Here is a 24,243-nt window from a genome sequence, read left to right on the forward strand (position 1 = left end):
ACGATGAAACCGATTCTTTGAACGAGTTTTACGACACCGTCGTGAAGAAGATCATTGCCCTAGAGAAAGAGTCAGGTTCGTTCCAACCGTACTCGATTCACTTATAATTAAACGCGAAACGATGTAAATAATTATAAAAGGAAACTGTAAACCGATTTTGCAAGGAAAAGCTTACATATTTGGGCGATTAACTCCAGCGGAATAATTTCTACGTAAACAGTGAGATAATTTACGTTTCTTAATACAATCAAACTCCGTTATAACGAGCACGAGGGCATCGACAAAGTGTACAAGTTATTGCTATTACTCTCTATATTAGTACGGAGTTAATTATGCCTATCTTTTTTAATTCCCAGTAACACGATAAAAAGATGCGTTCGAAGAACAAAAGAATAATCCTCTTAACTAAATATTATTTGTATCGATATGCTCGTATAAACTACAATATTAACACACAATTCAGAGTTCTTATTATATTTTAAAGATATCACTTTGATATTCGTAAAATTGTATAAAATACTGTGGATTGAAACACATTGTGGTTTTTTTGCTCGTCATAGCGATGATCTCACTACATCCGTGCTCGTCATAACCGAGTTCGACTGCATTATTTGTTCTCTTACAAATTTCAATTACCGAGAGTTTTATGTTACTTATCCGATAACTGTACTAGTTTTGTATAACTGAACGTACCTAAATGTGTATACCAATGATTCGAGGAGACCAAAACTTTCGAGAACGAATATGTCTCACGTACGAAGAGAAGTCTCGACGCTACAGAAGTTCGGAATGAGATCCGGAGAAGTTTTAACAAGCCGCCCGACGGATATTTCTTGCCGCGCGTTTACCAGACGTGTTCATAAATTTTCGTACACCTATAAAGTCGAACGAACAACATCTCTTCGCTTATAGACGATGTTCTGCGCGTCGTTCTATGTTACTTCCATGTTTCATACACGCACAACCTTGCGACTATACAAATACTGCGTGTCTAGACAAGATTAGACCAGAATTCACTAGAAATCCTAGGCAACTACGTAGACGAAGTCGAACTCCATACGAGTATATCTACATCATTACTGTCAGTTCTCTTCTCCAAGAGAAACACAAGCTTCTTGATCTTGTATTGGGTACAATGCATAGATAACTCTTGTAATCTAAACCAGTGGTTCTTAACGTTAAAATTGAATACGCAATATGTTCTGTCTAATATAAATTCTGTCGAAGATACAAAGCTAGTCAAGGATGAACTCCCGGTGATAACATACGTATCTAGAGAACGATATTTTAGAGTCAATCACTTTGTTATGTATAATAGAATTCGTAGATATATTTTACAGTTACGAAGACACGCAATGATCTTACCCAATGTGTTTACATCGTTAAAATCTGTTGAAAACTGTTTATAAAAAATCTGGCTATAAATAGTCACTAAATTTCAGATCGAGAAGGATTAAATCCATAGGAGGAGGATATTCGCGCATTTAAATATAGATTGTAGAATGTTAAAAAGTATTTAAATTTAAATTTACCTTTTCTGTATCTTCGAATGCTCCCCCCCGAAGCGATGTAAGTTTCCTGGACCTGTGTACTACAGGAATAACTCTTGTAATCATGTACGTAGAGTTCAAATACTCGAGTATTTAAAGATGAACTCTGGAATATTGCGAGAAGCTTTAAAGGACAATGTTTGGGCATGGATATTTTTAGCAAAATAGAAAAATCGTAGAATCTATTGTCACTGGGGAGTAACAACTGTTTTACTCCCATTTTAAAATTTATTAAATTAATAATATTCAGCGTGTCAATAAGATTATTGTTGTAAGTTTATTAGAAGTTAAGAACCACTGTGTTATGATTTGTCGATAGTAGTGAGTTTTGAATTTATAGGATATTTTATAGTTCTCCATAACTTAAATTTCAAGACTTAAGTCTATATTGGGACAGCTTTCAAGCCCCGGTTGCAATGCTCAATAAGAATTGTAGCGATTCGAAGTTCTACTATTAGTCGATCGTATTTGACGAACGATCGTTGTCGTTGCCGAAAGTATCCGCCAAGTATGTCTCGGAATGGGAGTAAGGAAAATAAGAGAAATCTTGTACGAGCACAGACGGCAACAACAACGAAGAAGAAACCGGGAAGGAGGGGCCCACAAAACGGTTTCCGGCCTCTGCGACACGCGCCTACGTCGCCCCATCTAAAAATACACGAGACTTAAGCTTTTCCTTCGCAGCACCCCCTCAGCATACCTACCCCTGCTGATCTATAACTATCTGTCTGCTTACGGGGTTCAAAAGCGCCAACATTTTTTTTTTTATGGTATTTTTAGGTGGTAGGAAACTTCATTGGATTTATTTATTCAGTCATTTAAAGCAGTCCCTAGTCGAGAAAATGCTGACGCATTGTTTTCCAGCAAATTCACGAATCTTATTTTATAGCAATCAGTATAGTTGTGGGGTTTATAAAAAATAAGGTGATACTTCATCGTTAAAAACAATTAATAATGTAAAGGAAAAAGAACTGTGTTGATTAATTGTAAATCTCTAACAGATTTCGACGTAAGCTTAATTTTATTTAAGAAATCGTTTGAAACGCTACTTAAACTGTTATGTTCGAAGTTGTTAAATTCATAATTAATCAAGTGCATGCATAACTCATAGACTTTCAAAGTTTCTTTATCCGTAACGAGAGATCACGCAGACAAATATTATTCTATAGTATTAGTTTGATTTTATACGAAGAATTGCTTAACAAGAAATAATAGATAATTTGATATAAAAACAATGAAAATAAATATAATCGTAAACAGATGAACGATTCGTAACGAGTTAAAGTAAATTCCAAGACACGTGTGCCAAATTTCGTTCACGAATCGAGAAACAAATATTAATGGAGACAGTTCGTCGAACTCTGAAAAGGAATGCTTGCATGGGAGAGCCTCTAGCAAGTACACAGAAACGTTTGGAAATTGTTAGAGCATACAGTAGTTGTAACGAGTGTTTTTGTTTAAACGTTACACTAACCGATGAAACAAAAATTAATTTATTTGGACATAAAAGATACCAACAAAATATTTTTAGATACGAATACATCGATTAAGCCGTACTTATTCGCACTTTTTGGACGAAAATAGGACCTTTATTAATTTCGTTTGATTCATACGTCGTTATTGATTTAAAACGATATTGACGTAATAAATCGAGTCTGATTTGAATGTTTGTTTAGCAGAAGATTAATGTAGCAACCCTATCCGCACACACTCTCACGATCTGCTTTTACCCTGAGCCACATTCCTTACCTGATAAGCCTCCACATAAGACTGGATACTTGGAGAAATGCCAGACACCGTGGTTCGTGTTAATTCGATGCTCGTGCGCATTAAATAGACAAGTTAAATTGAAATATTCATTGGACTCTCGTTATTTCAAAGATACCGAACGAAACTCTGTATGTGTAATTTATAAATTTTGCGCGTTTCTAAAGATTAGCTATGCATGGCACCAACAAGAATAGATAGAACGAATATAATTTATTAACATAGGTTCGAAAGTCAACCATGATAATGATAAGGTGAGATAAAAGCGGATATCTATTTCAAGTCTTATTTTTATTTTCGGTTTTGCCATAGGAAACGTTTCGACGGAAGTTTTCAATTTTCGTAGCGTGGAGTCACGTGCATTCCATAAAATCTCATGTTCGTACGTTTAAACATCAATTTAATAAGTCGTAAAAGCTTCTTTGTACCTTTCGAGTTGCTTTTCGATCGCCTAAAATTGGTAATTGAGTTCGTACTTCGATACAAATTCTAAAACGAAAGGAGAGTTTCGAGGAACAATTTGCTAAGAATAAATCAGTACCGGGAGTAAGTGTATCGCATTTTCATATCACGAATCACTCGGTGTCGTTCCTTGACTGTTGCATGCCAAGTATATGCCTCGCCATGTTTATGTTTCAATATTAAATATCCTCTTTCTACAAGAACTGCAAAACATGCCAAATTCCTTTGGTGATTTCATCTTTTACCCCTAACTCATTTACTGTCTCATTCTTTAATCTCTACCGCAGTTGCATTCCTTAAATAGGTAATTTCACATTTTATATTATCCTACTTTGTTTTCGTTTTGTGAGACGTCAGCTGTTAAGTCTTTTATTGACAAGGGAACATACCAAAGTGTCAGTCGCCGATTTTGATGAAATTTGGCACATTGGCGGAGCAACCAAAAATATTTGACCCGTATTTTTAACAGAAAAAGAACGATTCAAACACGGTTCACAATATTTCGTAATTGAGATTTTAATCTAGTCTAAGAACTACGAGATTCCCTTTGGGATGGCAAAAGATCGCGAATCAAAATGTTTAATACGTTGTTTCTCGCTTAAGATTCTGATATTACTTTTTGGTCGATTCAATACTTCATTTCGAAACCCATATACGAGGGAAGCGATCCTATGTGTAAAGACAAATGAAAAACGTAGAATAAAATATTTTTTTTCTACACGCTGTATAGTATCGACACCCTGTATAGTATTGAAAATCGATGGCTTCGCTTAAAACGTATCTGCGATGGCCTTTTTGTAGTGCATCGGTGCGAATAAAAATAATTTAACTGCGCTATGTCACAGACTCTATTGCGCTATTATTGTTTTTCCTGTTAGATTCTTCTATTCCCTGACTGAAAGTGGCATTCGATTTGTGCATACGGATCAATTTTAGTATCACGCTGCAGCAACTGTAAAATATAATATTATATACTAAATATTCGGGGTGTCTCGTGGAACTACGAAGCCTCCATTGTAGAAATGTTTGGGGATAAGAAAAAATGTGCAATTTTATTTCTACATTATGCACCCCGTTCGATATTCTTTAATTTTGTCTCACAATGTCTTTACTGATCTTCGATCGTTCGAAAGATACAGTTTTTCATCCTGTATAAACATAAATAAACGACTCTCATAATACACGATAATCTACGTAAAAATTTCATCGAAATAGTGGCCAACTCGAGCGTGTACTAGCTAATTACTCGAATGAGTATTAGAGTGACGCGGGTATGGAAACAATTAATGAATGCATTCGTTTGTTTTGTGTTTTTCAGGAGAACTTCGCGGGGGCGGCGTAGCCGGAAACGCGCGTAGTAGTAGCGAAAGAGGACGCATTTCCGTTTACAGCGGAGCCTCCGATCACGCCTATAGCATGGAGAATCCTTCCTCGCGAGAAGATATTTCTGAAATGTATGTTTTTCGCATTGGCACGACGTCGCTAAACCAATTTTGTTTCTTTATTTTTAACTGCCTCGGTATCAGTATTTCTTTAACAGAAAAATAATAATAATACAGGCACAAATAGTTGATTAATTTTATCAAATTCTTTGATCGTCGTTAGAATTTTACAAGAGAATTGCACAATTTTATCGTTATATTCCATTTATATATTCATTTAGATTTGCAAAGTCCTGTGCCACACAATTTATATTACTTTTTGCTTTGTAAATGTACTTAGCGTTATAGCTTTTCATTTTCTTCGCTTTTTACGTTTAAACGCAGTCGCTTAGCTCGTTTCTGTTATAGATATTAATTTACGCTTAATTAATTACGGTTACTTAGGGTGCAGCAAAATATTTCCAGTAAGCCAAAGACGTCAAACATAAACAGGTCTGAAAGTTACAAGGAACGGATACATCACAAGGTGAGAGTCCAGTATTCCTATCGCGACTATTTTTGTTAAATTATTCCATCGCGTAAAAATAGTTTACTCGATCGACCAGTCGAAATCGTAAAATATAAAGCGCGTGTCAGTCAAGTTTAGCGAAAATTATTTTCACGGTAATTCCGACGAAACGAATTTTCGGCTTAATAACGATTTAATTTAGAATCTTAGACCATTACGTGTTTCTAAGTATCGCTGTAACTGTTTTCATTGCAGCGACAGTTACGAGAAAAGAGGAAGACCAGCGATCCAAATCTCTCCAAAACAAAGTGAGTAATATTTTCGTACGTTTTCAATCGCAATAGTAACTCATCCAACAAGCGTGTTCCTATATAGAATTGTCAAATGGATAAACTAAAAATTATATACTTGACTTAAATGCGGTTTAAACAGTTTATATTAAATGTTTACTCTTTAGTAAGTTTCGTGGTACGTTCGGATACGCTGTTTGGGTTAATATCGACACGTATGCTCTTCGAAAGCTCGTAATTTATTCCGAAGAGCTGGATAAATTTTTTTTTTAACAGAACACTCGCACTCTTATATCGATACGGGGAACGAATCATTTATCAAAGTATTCCAACCGTTCCGTCAAACTGTCACTGTTACTTTCTTACGCAATTGTATAATTGCCAAAATAGAAACGTTACGAAGATCGCCGCTATTTCGAACGAATTTGGATTTCGAGTGAAATTGAATTTCGAACGGATGTTTATGTAGCGCAACGAACGAGAATTCTTCTCTAAAGCGATACGGGTCATTGTGCAGAGACTTCTGATACTCGAAATTATAATAGAATATTAATACTAATTCTAAAATTCTGTATTAAATTAAATTTTTTTTTTTCGATAGAATCAAATCGATTTGAAGAAATCTACTAACGATGGTTCGTGAGTTTTTGCAGTTTAAAACATCACAGAGATTGCACGTGTACGTTGCATTTCAGCAACCTTGAATCACCATTGGCTTTTCGCATTTCTGCGGCTGACTGGAACGAATAAACACGAAATGTGTCTAAATTCTAAACGATTCTAGAGCCACATATGAAAACGAACTTTAAATCAGGCGTTACAATTGATTGTTTCAGCTTGCAAAGCCTGTAAAAGCTTCGTAAATTCAGATGTTTTAAAACTTCACTCGCAAGGCACTGCAACTATAAAGATTCGTTAATTTTTTAGAAATATCGTTTACTCCTATATCAGTTACAGCCAAAGTAAAGTCAATTCAGCCGACCAGTGAAACACTACAGGTTTCTAAGACTGTCTAGAATAACAAAATTCTTCAGCGCCTTTCGTTGTTTTATTTGTACACGGAATCGACGCTCCGGCGGTTCCGCGGTTCTGTTTCGATTCCAGAATCAATCAGACTGTTTATTCCCGGGTTTTATCCGGCCCTGGAATTTTTCAGGCACACCGTGTATAGATTTTTGGCAGAGTCCTCCGCTTCTTCTTCCCAGCGACTTTTCGTTTCTTGACGCTCTAGATCCGCGTCCACGTGCAAACGGCGCAGACTCGACTCGTTCTGTTCCTCTGGCGAAGGTGTGTTTGCCAGCCAGAAGGCCTTCAGTCTGACGTTAAACGTTCAATTCCGCGGATGGCTATTGCGCCGCTTCGACAGTACGAAACACCCACGCGTCCGCCCGTTCCGTTTCCCCTAAATGTTTGAAATCTCGATCGGCTGTCACGCGACTCGATTTCCTCTTGTCTGGCGTCTTTGTACGTGCCCGTCGTTCTTATCGTCCATCGAAGACGATCTCGACTCGTTGGGATATCGATCAATCCATCCCCTCGCGGACTCACCTTTGAAACGTGCAACACCTTTTGTACGCGCGGTCTTTCGATCGAACGGATCTCAAACACATACTTGGGAGAAGTGACATTCGCTATGACGAGCAACCTTTAGTAAACTTATGTAATTTTCTCATAATATCTTTAACATCGTAAGATTATTTTTTTCATAATTTCTTTGACATTGCAAGATTATCAAAATTAAAAGAGTAGAACTGTTTGATTTCTATCTATGGATCGAACTCGATCGTATCACACCCTCCGTAGGATCGTTGAACGATCGTGACGGGTGTTCAGCACATGACAGAGCGTTTCAACGGGGAATCGGAGCTAATTGACGATGAGTGGTAAAAACGGCGATTTTATAGGAAAGGAAATATGTGTCGCGATGATAGATGAAGGTATCGAGTCGACCGGAATGTTCGTGTCATTTTAGAAGTGGTGACTTTAATGCTTTCGCACGTCGGTAATAAATGTTCGAAACGCTCGAAAATCAGCGTGCCCATCAATCCCATTCTAAAGTCGGCTTTTGTGCGAGCCGATCGCGTATTTATCGTATCGTTGAAAAGGAAGTGTACGGAATGTCGAATTCAGAAATAACATTTATTTTCGGAATATGCGATTTGGGAAAATATGTAGAGCGATGTCTATACGCGGAACGTGGGTTTGATAAATTCGTGTTAGACGCTTGGAATATACGAAGAGAACGATAATTCGGATATTTGAAATATCTGAATCTAGATATAATCTTAACGATCCGTTGGATGTAATTACGTATGCCAAAATACAAGATAACTCGAGAAGTCTGAACCAGACATCTGGATATCGCAAGTTTTAACCAAATCTACTTGATTACATGATGACAATCCACCTCGTTGCGTTTTAATTTGCTTAAACGCAATTTAAATGATTCTTTCTGGGAACGTTTAGTAATACGAGATGAAAAGCGTAGAACCTTTTTGATATTTATAAACGAACACGAGGTCTATTTCGAAGGCAGCATTCGGATCGATAAATCTACTTGTCAAAATTAAAAAGATTACAAGTCGCAGTCAGTACTAGCCAACCCTATGTGCGTCAAACGTCATCGTAATACTACTCGATCATACGTTGTAGAAGTAACATTGAAAAAACTATAAGGATGTCGACGTCGAGTTATCAAATTATCGACGTCATAAAAATATAGGTTGCATCTACGTTGCTTTAAAAGAAAATACAATAAAACGATATTTTCCAGATAATCTAAAAATCAGTATTTATACTAAAAAATTTTAGTTTTTAGAGTTTTTCACGCTCATCGTAAACAATTACACAAAAATGTACTTGCTTGATTTCACCTGTTGAAACGTTCGATTTTTATTTTCCGTGGCGTACTTTGGGTGATCGTTTTACTCTTTAAATTTCTCATCGTGACCTCGAAATGTGTTTTTTTAGAATATCCGTAACAGAGGATATACCAACGAGTAGTTCATCAACGAGTTCGTGAATTCGCGTGTGAAACCAGTTAGCGTCGCGACAATGGTTTACTGTGAAGGGTTGAAATGGGTGTTACCTAAAAATTGAACGCCGGTGCTTATTGGCCGTTGACTTTTTCGAGTGTCGTAAAAATCGTTTGTGCATTCGGATTCTTTTCGAAAAAAAAAGATACATGGGATTATTGACCTCGTCCAGCAACTACAAAGTTCACTTTTACTTGATGGAGCATGAAACTACATCGTGCCTTTGAGTTGGGGTTCGATAAATAAATAACCCGTGGTGGTGGTGTCTTCGTCATTGTCGTGCGTTTATTTCTGGATAGAACGAAACAAACAGTAATTCGTGATATCGTTCCTATCGAACTAAATAGATTCGTTTGCGTTTTAAAAATACAGCAGGTTTGTAATTAATAAGATGACGTAAATTTTACGAAATAATTGAAACATGGCGTGCATCGAAAATAAGAATATAAATCATTTCGAGGCAGAAGTGATCAAAATTGATATTATTTTCTAACATTAAAACAAATAAATACGATTAAAGTTTTACTGAAAAGCACTGGTATAATTAGTATACGCTCAATTTTGTATGTAAACGTTACACAAGTATAAACACTGTCTGATTTAATTAAAATTCTAGTTTCATGAATCAGTATTTTCAATATAATTTCATGGTATGAAATTGTCGCGAATATCGTTTAAACGATAAATTGAGAAAGAACTTTTTATGGTTATTCGATACAACATGCAGACGACACATTCTGGATCGTAATTTAAGCGAAGTACATTATGGTTAATTACTTTTTTATGGCTTTCTCTTCCGTAAACAGCGGTACAATACCTCTCTCTTTTTTATCGCTGCGTTCTCTTGTTTTCTTTATCGTTCTTCGTCGTAATACTTGATTAACCAAACGCTGGAATAATTATATATTTAATCGATATCTTTTTATTAAACGATTGATCATTCGTTTGATATTCGTAGAAAAATTGTTAAACGAAAGCCTCGCGAGGTAGTTGTCCCAGTGACACATAGGATCGATTCGAGAACAATTAGTTCATTGAAAATTAACTCGGAAGAAACGCGTTCCATATAATGGCAGGATAGGTTTCTGCGAAGAGCAACGCGGTATATACGGGTCACCTCCGACGTAATTAAAATCAATTGACAGCAATTAGAAAATGTATACAACAAACATTGTGCTGTTCGAAACATTATTTTCCACACTTTCATTACGAAAACTTTCACTACGAAGTATCCGTTAATTTTCTGAAAATATCACTGGAGGCACTTAACGTAATTCTGCATTTTCATCGAATGTTTTCAGTAAAAAGGTGACGTTCGTAAAAAAGATTTACGACTCCGAAGGATTCGAATTATAATGCAACGCAGTAGAGGATTTATTTCTTAATCGTGCGGATATTTTTAGTACAGCTCCGTTAATATCTCGCTGTTATTAGTGCGTTTCGCTAATGTATCCGCTTTTAAAAAGATCGATGGTGTAAATAGCAAGGAAAAGGAAAGTTTTTTATTGTAAACTCGACATTATAAAAAGAAACTGTTGTCGGTATTAGTTAACTTAATATCAGTATTATTTCGCGAAACATTTAATATAATTCTAGATTTTCCGTTCAGTATTGTAACGCACAAAGGAAATATGATATTTCAGAATCACACCCACAGCTGACCAAATAGCAGAGGATTTATTTGTAATGTTAAGAGCTCTTTTTACAGATTTTCGTTAATATCTCACGGCTATTAGTACGATTCGCGTAAATTGGCTGGCTAATGCATCTGGTTTTAAAAAAGATCGATGCGCGTATAATGGGGAGGAAAAAGAAAGTGATCCGTTTCTATCGATCCGGTCATAGTATGTGTGCACGCCTGTAAACGGGGGCCAAAGTGATATCAGGCCAGAGATACATGTCTTGGCCTTTATTTTTGAAGCAATCGATACTTTCGAATCAATACATCGCCCGTAGGCTCAGCTTCTTGCAGACTCCTTAACGCGGACCCCGATTTTGCACACGAGTTTCCAACAATTTCGTAATTCGATTCCAGACCCTTGGGTTACTCGTAGAATTCCAAATATTCCAAGTTAAGATTGGATATGATTTTGTAGATACGTACGATCGACGTTCTCCGATTTTCTTAGACTCCTAATTACCAGTTACATGTAAATATTAGGTCAATTGTTGTACTTTATATAGAAAAAAGTCTTCCAGAAAATCGATTTCAAAAATTTATTGGACTTATATTACGAAACTGTAGATGTTCATGCATTTATGGGAAATTTTAATTCTAAAACAAACTATAAATTAATATGCAAAAATATAAGCAATTAAGAGTTATTATATTTAGGGGTACAACTCTTCACAAAGTTCCCATTTCATTGATTCTATTAATAAAAATATGAATTTGTATAGAGAGTATATATTATAGATGTTTTATATATTTTTCTAAACCGTGACCAATTACTATGTGCCATAAAATATACAGTCGTCTTAGACACGCGTCACCAATCGAAGGTTGATAGTAATTAGTTGAGTCCGTGGGTTGAGAAAGCGATGGTGAACCAAACGTGATTAATGCAGACAAAATGTTTCTGGTTGACGAAAACGTCAATTCTTTTTGCACCTGTTACTAGAAACATTCATTGAGCAAACGTTTGTTAAAGGAGGTGTCAGCGTACGAGACTGAAAGCTACGTCGATTTTACTCTTCGGAAGAATACAGATGCCATTGATGCCTACGTACGACTATATGCACAAGGCTGCGTATCACCCGCACTCGATGTCGCTTCTATATCTAGGGGGTTGATTAAAGTGATGAAGGAGCGGCTTCGATAAGGCTTAGCTTGATCGACGTCGATTAAGTTCTCGTTTATACTCGGTACACCTTGCCAGCCACTATTCGATTACTCCGGGTAAATGAAAAGCCTGGAAATCCAGTTGAAATTTTCCCAATCGTTACGCTGTAGAAACGAAAGTAGAACGCGAAACGATGGGGAGGGATCGACGACTGTAAAATACCATGTAAAAATGAATTTTAACTGACGATTACGATTTAATATATTAGCAGAAAATTGTTATGAATTGTTTCTGATAAGAAATCTGAATGAGGGATAAAAAAGCACTTGCTAAAGTGAATAATAATCGGTTGATACAGGAGTGACACCGATTCTGTTAAATTGTGACGACAATATAATGAAAAAAATCCAAGTACAATGTACAAATATTTTCCTTTTTCGATGCACCACTGAAATTCTTAAAACTATGATCGAATCTCTTGAATTGTAATACTCAAGTGTACGTCAACAATCTTGTTAAAGTATTTACAAAGTAATCTCACCCTCGTGACTGTGTATCTTTGTTAGTTTGCGTTACATTTAATTTTTTGTGCTTCGATCGTCTTGTATAAAAGTTACAACAGTAAAATTTTTGTAAGATTTTGTCGCCCTTTTACCGGTCGCGTTGTATCATCGTAAAGGGGTGCGTGTAATGGTATAATAACAGCGACAAGTCAGCCAAAATGTCAATGCACTGCTAGCCGACTTTTAACGCGAAAAGAACACGTGACCTTTAAACGGGCATAATTCTTTTAATTTTCTAAGCAAGCTTCGGATAGCTTGCTTAGAAATTACCAGAAAAATTCTTGGAACAAAGTTACGTATAAAAAACGAACACAAAAGAAGCCATATTAAACGGAGCAGCGTTAATATTTGGAAAAGAATTTCTTTTATTGATTACATTACGAACACATAACAAGTATCGTTAATAATTTTGTTTTGCATTGTAATTGAATCCTTCAATCTTATTACTAGACACAGTTATTAAAATAAGGGTTAAAAACGGTAGATCAGGCCTGTCAATCTGATATGAATTTCGAAAAATCATTTTAATACGATATTCTCTTCCCATAAAACTTCAACATGTTCACTGTCTGTGGCCCGTATATGGGTCATATCACTACGCTATTAGATACGCCGCTGAGAGACCGGACAGTGAACGCGTTAACGAAATGGATGAACGAAATTTTCGTGACACGATCGAATAACGAGCGACCTCGAGGATGAACAAAGAGATTCAGCGCAGGTATTCTCGTTATGACGGTAGATATCGCGTTTGCAGTAGAGGCAGCTCATGCTAGTCAACTTTATCCCATCGCGGAAGCCCTTTAGGGCTAAGGAGATATAAGAGATGAGACAACGTGGTTCTCGACGCGTCCGCCCTCGACCCAATTCTCGCGGCAACGAAAACCTAACTAGTCCAATATCGTGCACGGAACCGTCTTCTCCCTTCGATCAGTCCAACGATATCTTGCCAGGGTGCTCGAACATCGAAGAACGACTCCCCGAAGTCCCGAACGACGTCTCCAATCACGAAAAACTCGGTGTTAATGAACGCCGTACGAGATCCGAGAGGTACACAATCACCATACCCTAAAAACCCCAATATTAACGTTTCCCCTATTGTCTTTTGTTTTCTTTTAGTCACCATTCATTCGAAATCACGTGCAATTTCTTAAGTAGTTTTACAACCCTTAGAAAATACAATTTTTAGTAATTAAAAATGAACAATGTCTCTAAAAGTTCTGCCAGCAACAAACAATTCTTGCTACTTATGCAAGAGATATGTATTCTTATATTTAATTATATTGATATATCATTTTTTACCTAAAGTATATTGATAACGAGTGCGAGTGTTTCAAAAGCTTGGAGGGCAGTTTGAGTAAGGCTGTTACAATCATAATTTAATCAACAATGACATTATGAATATCGCGTTAACCGTGTCGGGAATGCAGTTAGAAGCGTTGAAAAGGTTTCAAGTGGCTGATCTGGCCGGTATACCTTAAACGTAGAACGCATAATTCGCTAACAATTGACTATAGGGCTGGTTTCAGTGACTGCGAACATTCCGGGACGTTTCCCGGAAACTCCGCGGGCAGTTCGTCGAACAGCAGCTTGTCGACGAGAAGTCTGGACAGTCCAAGTACCAGCCTGGAGCAGGTGCACCCCTCTACCTCGGCGACGAACACATCGGCTTCGTGGGACAGCGATGTTGACGTCGAGCCGGATCCACCGGACTGGAGTCAAGGAGTCGCCGAGGATCTACTCGCGCGTCTCAGTAATGCCGAGAAAAAGCGACAGGAAGTCATTAATGGTTGGTGTTCACCTTCACCACAGTCATCGAACTCGACATTGTACTATAGAATCTCTGGAAATCCCTAATTTCGCAAGCTTTCAATCATAGTCTAAGATCCGTGTACATTTTATACCTATTCTGCTAGTTTGTTCAATTGACCACCGTATGTGTATATCAGACGCAATAATTCTACTTCACCACAGTTATCGAACTCGACATTGTACTCTAGAAATCCTAATTCCGTAGGCTTTCAATCATAGTCTAAGATCCGTGTACATTTTATACCTATTCTGCTAGCTTTTTCAATTGACTATCGCATGTGTATATCAGACGCAATAGTTTACTTGGCTGGAATCCAAAATACAAAACACAAAATATCTTCACGGTCCCAGGAAACGCATAGAAGAACTTAACGAGGATGTAAACCTGTCATGGGACATCGTTGTAGTGGTTCTTCTTCGTAGCTTCTTTTCCCTTGAAAATTGTCGTATAAAATCCGTTTTCTCCAGCTGTTAAATGCTGTAGAAAAGGTTCGGTTGTATCAACTGTGAATAAAAATAAAAGTCGTCTATTTCGTCTAAATGTTTTACCACGTACTTCTAACAAAACCGAAATGCCAACGAAATTAATTTGTATTTTCTTTTTTTTTTCCAGAACTATTTCACACCGAGCGATCACATGTACGGGCGTTGAACGTTCTGTCGCATGTCTTCCACAAGCCACTTCTGGAATCTCAAGTACTTCCATTAGACCAAATACAATTACTGTTTTCCAATTTAGACGAAATGGTAATGATTCATTCGCGCTTCAATCAAGCAATGAAAAGAAAGAAAAAGGAGAATCCTTGCATAGGCGACGTCGGTGACCTGCTTTTGGACATGTTCGACGGCGACAATGGGGAGGCTTTCGAGCGGGCAGCGTCGATTTACTGCGCGAAACAGCAGATAGCTCTCGAGGCGCTGCGAGATCTTCGCCGTAAAGATCCGAAATTGAATTCCTTCTTGAACAACATTGAATCGAAACCCCTCTGTCGGAGGCTACAGCTCAACGATCATATACTGACGGGAATGTTCAGACTGACCAAATATCCCCTGCTGTTCGAGAATTTGGCCAAGTACACGCCAGAGAGTAACGAGAAAGAGAGAAGCGCGGTTCTGCGTAGCCTCGATCGAAGCAAGGAAATCCTGAATCGCGTCGACCAGGCGGTGCGCGAGGCCGATGATTATCAGAGGCTCACAGAGATCCAGCGTACCATCGATAGATCTGCTTTCGACAAGTTCGACCATCCGACCGTTCAGGAATTCAAGAATCTGGACATCACGAAGCGTAAATTGATTTACGAGGGCCCGTTACAATGGCGCAGAACCGAGCAAAATCGAGCAAAGCCCGTCGATTTGCACGTCGTACTGCTCGACGACACGATATTCCTATTGCATCGACAAGATGAAAAGTACCTGCTAAAGTTCATCAACACGAATCAAGCGAATTCCGTGTTAAGCCCTATCGTCAAGGTGTCTACCGTTCTCGTCAGGCACAACGCCGTAGACAAGAACTCCCTTTACCTTGTCAACACGTCGCAGAACGGAGCACAGATTTACGATTTAGTGGCAGCCTCGCCCGCGGAGCGTAAACTATGGTGTAAACATATATCCGAGGCGGCTGAAGCGTACAAGGCTCGTGATAAACAAGGTAGAAAACCTACTCCACCCACTACACTGCCGGAAGAACCTGGACCTACGATCGAAGATCCTTCCTTAATGGAACAGGATAATATTCCCGATAAAACGGATCAGGAACAAGAACCAGAATTGGAACCGAAGGATCCTGTGCAAGACACTAACGTAGAACAAGAGGGAGAAACAACTAATACTCCAGTGTCTGATCCTTCAACGACTGAGCAAACGAAGCAGCAACAACCGCAACAGCAGCAACAACCGCAACAACAACCGCAGCAACAGCATCCATCTGAATCCTCTTCAACAGGTTTTACTATTTTACTACGTTACACGATAATTATTTAAATTAAAATATATTAGGTATGCAAATTAATTCGATGCTCTTTTTCACGAAATTCAAAATTTATTTACGTAATGTTTCTGTAGCAGGTATAGGAGAACCGCTACGAATGGTTACTTGTACACAAGTATCATTAATAGATCCGCTTGAAGTTCACGTAGAAGTACCACCTGTACATATTGCGGAACCGGTACTTACACCCATAGGTATATTACTCATTTATTGTACAATGCAGCACATATTTCTAGAAGAAAGTTTCGTAACGCTTCGATCCTACTTTAACCATTGTGTTATTATTTACAGAAAAAATATCAGAATTCACAGTAAAGAATGATTTTCGTAATTATATTTATTTCGCGTTAATTTTCAGAGTGTCTAAGGAGAAAGGATGAAATAATTAAGCAAGCTTTGGTAGAAAAACAATCGTTGGTAGCAGATATCTTGAATATCCCAAAAGAAGATTTCGAACATGTAGCAGATATGGCGTCGGAGCCATCGAGCATAGAAAAAGAACCTGCTGAACTTATACTCGCTGCTATTAGTCAAGGTATTATTGTTTTGTACTCTAAATTATCATAGAAGATTAAGTATTACATGGTGATTTGAAATATGTTTTGTCACAACTATTTTCAACACGATACATTGTTGTATATGTTCAGCGAATCAATTAGTAGGGATGCTAAATTCCGCGTTAAATGTAAGCGAAACGGAAACTGTTCTTGCATCGCGTGGAACATCGGCGTTAACAACGACACCAAGCTGCGAGGCGACTGGTTGTCCATCGCCGCGAATACATCCTCATCCTCAGCAGCCAACGGTGCCGGTCGCAAACCTGCAGCCAGTGTGTCACTCTCTAACATCTCAATTATCACAATTACTGGTGAGGATTGTTTACCAAAAAAATATATTTTTTGCACCGCTGTTTCTTTATCTACCTGCATCGTATCGCTTCAGTAAAGGAATATTTTTAATTAAAATTATTTTAATTGTTAATTTAAAATAATGTATATTTGTGGTCTAAACATTTTTATTCAATTTAAATCGTTTCCGTCGTTTGTTTATTTCATCTCTTATAATTATATAATCAATGCTCAATTTTTACCAAGTTTTACCAAAAACTATTTTATGAATGATAGGAAATTATAAAAGAGAGAGAAGAGGAGCGGGAAAGGTTAAGAAAAGAATTACGTAGGAGCAGAGAACGTCTCCACGCTCTTGATGCAGATATACAACGTCGTGAATTCTCTGAAACATGCACATCAAGCGAAACGCAAACGGAACCCGGTTAGTTCCCCATTTTTTCAATTTTTCAGAACGTAGGTTGATAATATTCGTTGCATACTTTGTACATTATTCGATGAACGAAAATAGTACTAAGTTAACTTCTTTTTCGTTCGCAGATGACACTTTAAATAAGGAAAGCAGTATTGACGATCCCACTCGAGATGTAAGAAACCCTATTTAATTAATATGTTATCGGTTTAATCTGTGGTTTCTAATTTCTGAACTGTTTATATATATATCTTTCTTCTATCGCCGGCAGTTTAATTATAATCTCTTTTTGTCAATAAACATATTTTTACCTTTTTCTGTATTTCACATTATAGATTCAATTTTGTTTTTATGGTGACAGGAATTTTTAGATGCACACGGTGAATCCGAAATGCACGAAGAATCAGAACACACAAAACACGAGACAGAAACGGAAGTAATGGGGGATAGTGTCGGTTGACACGACACTAATGTGTTATATTAAATGTCGACCTGGTGCATTTCACGAGCAAGATCGTTTCCGAATGCTCATACTGGAAGAATCAAAATTATGTAAAAAAAAAAAGAAAAAAAAAGAAAAAAAAACACGACAAATGGCGAGTAGCTGTTTATGGAATACAATAATATTATATATATATATTTACAGAATCATGGGTCAATGATTAATCATGCCTTTGCCAAAGATTTTATGTAACTGGATTTACCTGACGTAACGTTTCGTGCCGTCATATCACGTCAATAACTAAAAATTATACATAAATTTTAGATAAAGAATAGTATAGCAATGCAGATGTTCTGAAGTGATAGGCAAGAGGTGTCTTCTTTGGAGAGTTGAAAGGAATCCCCAAATAGATTGCTAAATCCATCGAAGACTCTAATCCCTCTATATTAGCAATTTGAGCGAGGACCTTCTCACTGCCTAAAGAGAGTTTTCCTCGTTATGCATTGTTTTAGAATTTATACTGCTATACTGCTCTAACGGTACCTATTGTATAGAAGTTGTTACACCGTGTCTCGAACGACATCGATTTCTATAACATATTATTTTATACATAACATCAATTTGTATGCCTACATTCTTTCCTTGAGATGTTTTCAGGAAAATGTGGTCAATGCTCTACATGTTACTTCGGAACATTTAATTGTTAGCTCATTTTATACAAAAACATTTACACGAATAATACGTCATAACGCGTTTAGAACGATTTAGTTGTTCATCTAAAGAAATATACATTTTGTGATTTACCACGGTACATCGTGTATTCGGAACCAACTGTGTTGTCACTATAATGGTTCGACAATTGTGAAACATAAATTGCATTTATACAGAGAACATAACCGCGAAATGTCTCGACACTCAACAGTTGTTAAAAAAAAAATGCAAAGCACGTTATATTAATACTATATAAAGTTTAAGCTTTATTTTTTTTTTTTTTTTTTGTAAAAATATGCTTTGCGCGTAAATACTGCAAAGTAACAATTTTCAACGCAGTATTATTACGTAATGCGCTTTTAGTGCGTTTATCATGTATACTTTCGTCAATCCAGTAACCGAATGTTCAGGATATTAAATCCAGAGGCGGCAAATGTCGATTGGTTTCCAAATTATTTAAAATAATTTTAAAAAAGAAAGAAAATCTCAGTACAGTCTTTTGTATTTTTGAATCTAGTATAATATACTTCTTACGTTATTTCTTCATTATTATAAGTTTACGTTAAACAGAACTGACATAAAATGGAAGAATGAGAAATATAAGAATCAATTCTAGTAGTCCATCTTATTTAAGTTGTTCTTTTTTATTATTGTTAAATTAAATACTGTTTGTAAACACTATTTCTATCGTCTTCGTTAAATACTATTATTAACTCAGAAATTACAATCGATATAAAATAACTCAAATCAGTGATCTATTCAATGAAAATCAATTAAAAAAGATGAGAATTTATAATATACAAATTTAATCATTTTTATTACAGAAACATGGTTAGTTTTTAAAGTATGAATACAGATAAATAATTTGAAACTTGTATAATCGATACATTGCATTAATATTTTGCACTAATTAATATACCGTATTAGTTAATATTTTTATTGGTCCGTTTAATATTTCTTTATTCAATTTATAAAATTTGATTGATTGCAAAAACAAAAATATGAATATACGTCACATTGGTCAAATCTAAGTTTCGCAGGTATAGTCAGTAACAATATTTTAATGTTATATAAAGTTTAAAGAAAACTGGAATAAAAAATATTCTAACGAAGTTTATAAATTAAACTGCGTAAAGAAATAAATTTATTTTCATCCTACAATCTGTTGCATATTTTTTACAAACGGCATTTGCTCTGAGAAATATTTGCCTCTTGGTGCTATACTTGCCTACATGAACAATGAAGTTCCTTTTTTCGAGTATAATGGAATATATAAATAGAAACGCAAGTAAATGAAACGAAAATTTCTATATTATCGAATCCTGAACATGCCTGGTAACTTAAAAATTATCAATATTCATAGATAATAAAACCAATAGCCAATATAAGATACTCTCACAAGTAATATTTGCAAGAATACAAATATTTATAATCGTACATACAAACAATATAATGTAAGAAATATTCTATTGCTGTTTAATTAATGCCAATGCTGTTTTGTTAAATCTCCACTTTAAACACACAGTTGGAATAAAGAAATCTACTACTCTTTGTAACAAAGGACTGATAGTGCAAAAAAGACTTACCTGTTTACATAAAATCTTTGCTACTTTTAAACACTAATAATTCCTTAATGATAAAATACGAATTATTATAAATACATTACTATGTACATGTATAAAATATTTAATAACATTATTAGTTGATATTATTAATTATAATAATAATTATTATTATTATATTATTGCATTAAAATACTTATTAAATTGTAAATTACCCTGTAATTTTTTTTAGCGCTCTTTTTAAGTATACCTGTATAATCAGATTCTAACGTATTTAACTTTGTTACAAATTGCAGAGTTTTTGATGTCTATTATCTTAATTGTATACCTGCAGAAGTATGATGATACAAGAATCTTAAAATATTTAAATTGTTATTACGCATATAACTTTTTTATTTTATTTTAGATAACTGACACTTTGCACCTCACGTTCGACCAGCGTTAACAAACAAATTTAGCATGTTCGAAAATTATATTACATTATAAAATTTAACTGTTCAGCAATTTTAAGAATATACATAACATATTCAGCATTTTTTTAAATATATTGCACCATCATCATCCAATGTTATCTCTATAAAATTACATAGAAATATATCGTATAATTTTTAAAATATAAGAACAAAATAACAGTTTCATTTCATTTTCGCACTATGTATTCAAATAAAAATTAGCAAGGGACTATAGTAGTCTATACATTTCACATAAAATTTTATTAATTGCTTGTGGCGTCGCCTCCCATGCTCGCCACCAAAGGGGTCGCGCTCTCACAAGCGCTCGATCGACCCCTCGGTTGCTATATATGTATATTTATGATAACCTATGCAAGGCGGATCGCAGCCAATTCGCTAATATTATTTAGTTTTTAATTAATAATTGCATTACCCAGCTAAGAGCGATACGATTATTAATTAAACTCTAAATAATATTACCCAGGTCTCACCACGAGGAGGTTGCTGCGAGTGGAGACCCAAAGAGAGATAGATGGAATCCAAGTTCCATCGATCTCCCTTTCACATCCTTAGAAACTAGATTAGTCATGCCAAGTAATTATTTTGTTTAAAAAGGGATGAAGCTAAATTATTGGAGACGCGACGCGACGCGATGCTGAACCGTGCAGCAGATCTTCGGATCGAATCAACACTACCCTTGGTAGATTGATTTCTATTTCTAGAAATCGATCTATCATTGGCAGGTGACTAGATCTTTCGGACAAACTGGACGGCCGATCACATGTTTCGTTCGACAAAACAGCGGTGACCGAAGCAAGAAACGAGAGAACGAGTCGAGAGAAGCTACTTGTTAAATAATTACTTGGCAACATTGGGAGACGCATACAATAGGGACTTAAAATTAACGTCGAAGCTCAAGTCTAGTCAAGTTGAAGCTAAAATTCGGACGATAGAAGGAAACAAAGTTCCTTGATTTAGTTGTACCAAGCAATTATGTGGTTAAAAAGAGGGATGAAGCTAAATCGTGGGATACGCGACGCGATGCTGTACCGTGCAGCGGATCCGAGGATCGAACCTACTGCCCTTGCTAACTCGATCTCAACAAGAAAACAGAGAACTGCAACTCCGAATCGAGGTCTCCATTTCTCCAACGCAACCCGCCGGGAGCCCGAAGGACCCGACTTAGGCTGTCTGACAAAGAGAGAGTACCTGAAACGGTGTCGACTTCCGCTGGAAGGTATGCGTTTCCGCAGAATACGGAAACTCCATACCTTCCAGCGAAGTGCCGTTTTCCCTCAATCAAGCTTACCAAGGGAAGGCGATTAGATCTTTCGGACCAGATACACGGCCGATCACATGTTTCAATCGATGAAACAGCGGTGACCGAAGCTAGGAACGAGAGAACGAAAAAACGAGAAGCTACTTATTGAATAATTGCTTGGTAAAACGCGAAAATATGTACAATAAAGAAATCTTCGACGTTAATTTTAAGATTCGCGACGAAGCTTAAGACTAATCAACTTGGAATTAGAAGTCCCCCGGCGGTTGTGGCGTACTCCCTCGATGTCCTTGCGATTAATCTAAAAGACTGAAATCAAAACTAATATTTATATTAGTGAGATATGGAAAGAAATTAAACAAAATGTTACAAGAATTTAAGTTGAAACATAAAAATAAAAATCTTATATTAATCAGTGTCATCGAAACAAATATAGAATTATATCAATAATTAATTATCAATAATTATATTAATAATGGAAGAAACTTGGATCGAGACACCAGATTGAATCAACCCCAAACAATCAAACGAAATGGAAGAATCAAAATAATAAATACAATAATGAAAGAAATTTGGATTGAGACATCAAGTTGTATCAACCCCAAACAATCAAACGAAATGGAAGAATCTAACAAAGTACCTCCGCAGATCATTACGAGAATTCGAGCAAGAACGTAAAAATAGAAATTCATGAAATTCTATAGAAACAAATATAGTATATGATTAAAAACAATATTACATTATTACACCCTGCAATATTATACATATCAAAGCAATCACATAAATTCGAAAAATAAGATAAAAGTAGAAACAGAGAAAAGGAACATTCATAATAACCAAATAAAATCAGATAGATAAATAAACAAATGAAAATAATAAAATAGTAGGTGGAGTAGACTTACTACTTGTTGTCAGTAGGATAGGATAGTTACCACATAGGATGGTTACCACTGGGCCAACTGTAAAATAAGAAAATATTCACATTATAGCAACATCAGTTAGACAAGCAAGGCAAAATCAGTTTATTGAAGAGAAATTGGTATCAAATGATAGAATAGAAGAGGGGAGAGAATTTTTAAACAGTTCTTACCGTTGGTCATCACCGTCCGGCACTGGTCAGTAATGGTCAGTAGTGGTCAGTAGTCGAATCTGCACTGGTCAGTAGTGGTCAGTTCTGGTCAGTTCTAGTCAGTCCTGGTCAGTCCTGGTCAGTCCTGATCACTCCTGGTCCCCCCAGTGGTCAGCGCTCCACGAATGGCCTGACTTAGGCCCGCGAGACCCGGTTCCCCTGGATGCTCCAGGGGTACTGAAGAATTTGTCCAGCGGTAGTCTTCGAGTGGGGAAGTCGAAGAGTGGGGAGACAGTGTCAACGTCAAGAGTTAAGAACCGCTTGGTCTAAAGAACAATACTATTTCGATTAGTCCCATCTCTTGACCATTTCTGGATCTTAACTGGACCGCTGAGCTTGATGTCAACCTCACTGTTGACCACCAGTGACCATAAGCTAGTTATTGTTGATCATCGACCCATTAAAACTATTACGAAGATTAAAGTCTTCTTACGAGGATCCCCTTACAATTTGATGCATGATCTTTTTAACATTTTGTTCCACTTTGAAAGAGTGTATCTCATGTTATAAAACACTCGTGGTACAGCGATAGCGTTCATCCCACTAGTGATAGGCCTATTCTTTACCTCGTTTATATGTAATAGGTATACATGGGTTAGAAAATAAAAATGCATGGGCAGTTGAGACTCAAAATCGTATGCAGGTTGACACAAATCGAATTTCAACTGTTTCGAAAGCAAAAAAGAAAGACTCACATTCGCCTTCTTTCTTGAATTCCCGAAGCTGTCCAAAGCACCTAAGCTCATGCACATATGGCTGTGGCTTGGTGTGCGTAATTGGAGGGGTATATTTTTAGATTTCTCAAGACACATATGTATAACCTCCGTATCTGTAGTATTACTCATTTTCTATTCCTTAATTTTTATCAATACGTGTCTTTTTGTAGATCAGTTCGAACAATTGTCATACCGAGCGAAAAATTCGGATACGATTTTAGCGTCCTCGTCAGATGAGAAACTATTCACTGAATTAGTATTGATGGGCAGCAGCTGTAGTGTGTGCGTAAATACATGTGAGTTGCGGTGTACGTATTAATGAGATACATCCTTAGGTATTTTAATAATCTTGAAATTTTTAAATAATCTTAATCGATTAATTACTCCAATGAAATTAATCGATTAATAAAATTTCTGTAATTTCATTTTCTATCTCACTTTCTCTTGTGTTCATTTCTAGAGCCCCTCTAGAGCCCCAGAGAAACGGGCCGAAAAAATACATTAGGTGAAAGGTCTACTCCTTGTCTGCGGTATAACGACTACTACTGACTTC

The 24,243-nt window shown here is 36.4% G+C and overlaps 1 protein-coding gene across 9 annotated transcripts in view; it reads left to right on the forward strand.

The window, feature by feature from the left end:
- Positions 1 to 20,325, forward strand: part of Rhogef2 (Rho guanine nucleotide exchange factor 2) — a 36,693-nt gene extending 16,368 nt beyond the window's left edge. For 4 of the 9 annotated variants that reach the window (XM_076764461.1, XM_076764468.1, XM_076764470.1 and 1 more), the window contains 11 exons: positions 5,098 to 5,233; positions 5,606 to 5,687; positions 5,925 to 5,977; positions 13,858 to 14,129; positions 14,766 to 16,094; positions 16,214 to 16,333; positions 16,498 to 16,674; positions 16,787 to 17,007; positions 17,264 to 17,411; positions 17,528 to 17,574; positions 17,761 to 20,325. In XM_076764461.1, the coding sequence (XP_076620576.1) occupies positions 5,098 to 5,233; positions 5,606 to 5,687; positions 5,925 to 5,977; positions 13,858 to 14,129; positions 14,766 to 16,094; positions 16,214 to 16,333; positions 16,498 to 16,674; positions 16,787 to 17,007; positions 17,264 to 17,411; positions 17,528 to 17,574; positions 17,761 to 17,859 (2,684 nt within the window). In that variant the 3' untranslated portion in view covers positions 17,860 to 20,325. The remainder of the gene's footprint in view (positions 1 to 5,097; positions 5,234 to 5,605; positions 5,688 to 5,924; positions 5,978 to 13,857; positions 14,130 to 14,765; positions 16,095 to 16,213; positions 16,334 to 16,497; positions 16,675 to 16,786; positions 17,008 to 17,263; positions 17,412 to 17,527; positions 17,575 to 17,760) is intronic. The other 5 variants (XM_076764462.1, XM_076764469.1, XM_076764463.1 and 2 more) reach the window with 4 other exon arrangements.
- Positions 20,326 to 24,243: the final 3,918 nt, after the last annotated feature.

This window comes from Colletes latitarsis, chromosome 4, assembly GCF_051014445.1.
Source record: "Colletes latitarsis isolate SP2378_abdomen chromosome 4, iyColLati1, whole genome shotgun sequence".
Lineage (NCBI taxonomy): Eukaryota > Metazoa > Arthropoda > Insecta > Hymenoptera > Colletidae > Colletes > Colletes latitarsis.